Source organism: Penaeus monodon, chromosome 29 (assembly GCF_015228065.2).
Source record: "Penaeus monodon isolate SGIC_2016 chromosome 29, NSTDA_Pmon_1, whole genome shotgun sequence".
Taxonomy (NCBI): Eukaryota; Metazoa; Arthropoda; class Malacostraca; order Decapoda; family Penaeidae; genus Penaeus; species Penaeus monodon.
Window position 1 is genome coordinate 1,328,912 of NC_051414.1, and position 2,150 is coordinate 1,331,061.

Here is a 2,150-nt window from a genome sequence, read left to right on the forward strand (position 1 = left end):
AATTGAATAAAATAAAACTAACAGCGGGTAAAGTGTATTAACTTTACTGGAAACTCTTGGCATTCTAAAATAGCGGGGGAACGGATCGTATCAGCTCTTGGTTCTTTCCTTGTAACCCGGACTCCTCGCATTCGGAGTGATGTTGGCCAGCTGGAGGTACTTTCCGCAGACCAGCTCCCACTGACGCACGAGTTGAAAGGGAACGTTGAACTCCTTGCAAGTCTCGAAGAACGCCGGGTAGAGGTACTTTAGCTTCGAGTGGTCCACTGTGGGCAGCAGGTGGTGCAGGCTGTGGTCGCCGAAGGTGGTGGAGACGAGAAATAGGTTCCCTGTCACTTCCATTCTGAAAAGGGAGCAGCGTAAATAGGGATATTACTAGGTGGCCTGCGTCAAAATGCAATGCTTGCTGCAGTGGTGATATACATGTTTTTTCGTGTGTAAAAGGGGATAAATATTTCATAATACTACATTTAGCTCGACATTTAGCCATACACAACATCCATTTAAGCACCAAAGATCTTGCCTTCTGCGGGTTAAAGTGGAACCTCAAACTTGCCTGTCTCTCACGGCGTCCAGCTGGCAAAGGCCCCAGTCTGGATTGTCTCTCATCGCGTCCCCCTCGTGGTAGATGTCGGGGTGGTGGTGCGCCGCCGTCAGCCCGACGAAGGAGAACCACAGACTACATGCGCAGTGCATCACTAACCATAGCCTGTCATACAATGAGATGTAACCATTGACACGTGATATTTTGCACGCATTGGGCTCACGAAGGGCGTTCGTGCTATTAACATAAGGTGTTGTACGACATACTACCATGTACATGATACGACAACCAGCTAAAATACCAGCAGGTGTAATCTTGTAATCTTTAAGCAGTGCATGCTATCTATAACCAAGTTTATGATGTCTGCACAGGGTCACTTACTTCAGACCAGTCCAGCTTGAAGGAACAAAGGCACAATAAGCAACCAGTTCAAGTAAAGGTAATGCATTCTCAGGCCTCATTTCCTGCAGTCCAAAGACTATATTTTTCCACTTCTTCAAGGCCTCCAGATAGAAAAATACTGGAAAGAAAACCATGCCGTACAAGTAACTCCCGTAGCGCTGCAGCCACGTCTTGTTGGCCTTCGGCAAGAACTCGAAGATGGGTTCCAGGGCGGATATCTCGAAGTCGTAAATGGTGTTGGTGAAGAGGTGGTGCGAGAGGGCGTGGCTTATCCTCCAGTCGTAGGAGGAGAGGAGGGTCAGGTCGAACAGATACATCCGCCAGTTGTCTCGCTGGTGGAAGAAGTTGTGGGCGCACATGCTCACCATGGCCAGAACCACGCCTGGAAAGAGTCGAGCGTGGGAGCGAGCAATCTGTTGACAACTGTAGAGGTAACACTAGAGAGAGAGATAGAAACCTGAAATCCTTTTTCTCTTCACCCCAAAAGCATTCTACTTTATGCCTCCCAACCTATTGTGAATAACAGATACGAGTTGAGAGGACATACCGCCCAGAGCAGCTGCGAGGAAGGACTGCGTGAGGATGGCAGCCACAGCCAAAGCCACGAAGGTTAGAGCGAGTCCGTCCTGAATCAAAGTTATCTTCCAGTCCGGCCCGCGACCCACCTTCTGGAGTATCGGTCTCACCTGGACAAAAGCGCAGGAAAAACAGAACACATTAATATCCACATCGAATCGTCTCTCATCCATTCAAAATCTACAGGACCGTTAATTATTTTCACAATCATCCCTCACGTCCCTTCGGCATCCGCACGTAGTCATCCTCCACGAGTCCCATACAGCCTCCTTCCTCCCTCCTCACCTTCCTCTTGAACGTCCTGAAGAAGCCGTCGTCGTGAAAGGTGTACGGCGAAACCCTGGGCGTGGCGGCGTCCTTCAAGTAGTACCTCGAGAGCATCTTCTCCGCCGAGGCCGAGATGTGCGAGCTCTCGAAGGCCTCGGTGATATCAGTGCCTCGCGTCGTCAGGAGCCAGTCCTTGCCTGGGAACACGGTTAGCTTTTCGATGAAGCCCTTTGTGCTCTGCTCTACAGGTGCACGCGTAAAGCAAGCAGTTGCTGACTGTCATTAATTCATCATTTGAAAGAAAGATAGAGGGAGAGGGGAAAAAATGATATATATGCTGACCCACATAGACACATGCGAA

The 2,150-nt window shown here is 49.5% G+C and overlaps 1 protein-coding gene across 2 annotated transcripts in view; it reads right to left on the reverse strand.

Annotated features, from left to right (window-relative positions):
• Positions 1-28: 28 nt before the first annotated feature.
• Positions 29-2,150, reverse strand: part of LOC119591884 (cytochrome b5-related protein-like) — a 10,920-nt gene continuing 8,798 nt past the window's right edge. For both annotated transcript variants that reach the window (XM_037940627.1, XM_037940626.1), the window contains exons 3-7: positions 1,808-1,986; positions 1,494-1,632; positions 926-1,328; positions 557-709; positions 29-343 (exon numbers count right to left, since the gene is read on the reverse strand). In XM_037940627.1, coding sequence (XP_037796555.1) covers positions 91-343; positions 557-709; positions 926-1,328; positions 1,494-1,632; positions 1,808-1,986 — 1,127 coding nt within the window. In that variant the 3' untranslated portion in view covers positions 29-90. The remainder of the gene's footprint in view (positions 344-556; positions 710-925; positions 1,329-1,493; positions 1,633-1,807; positions 1,987-2,150) is intronic.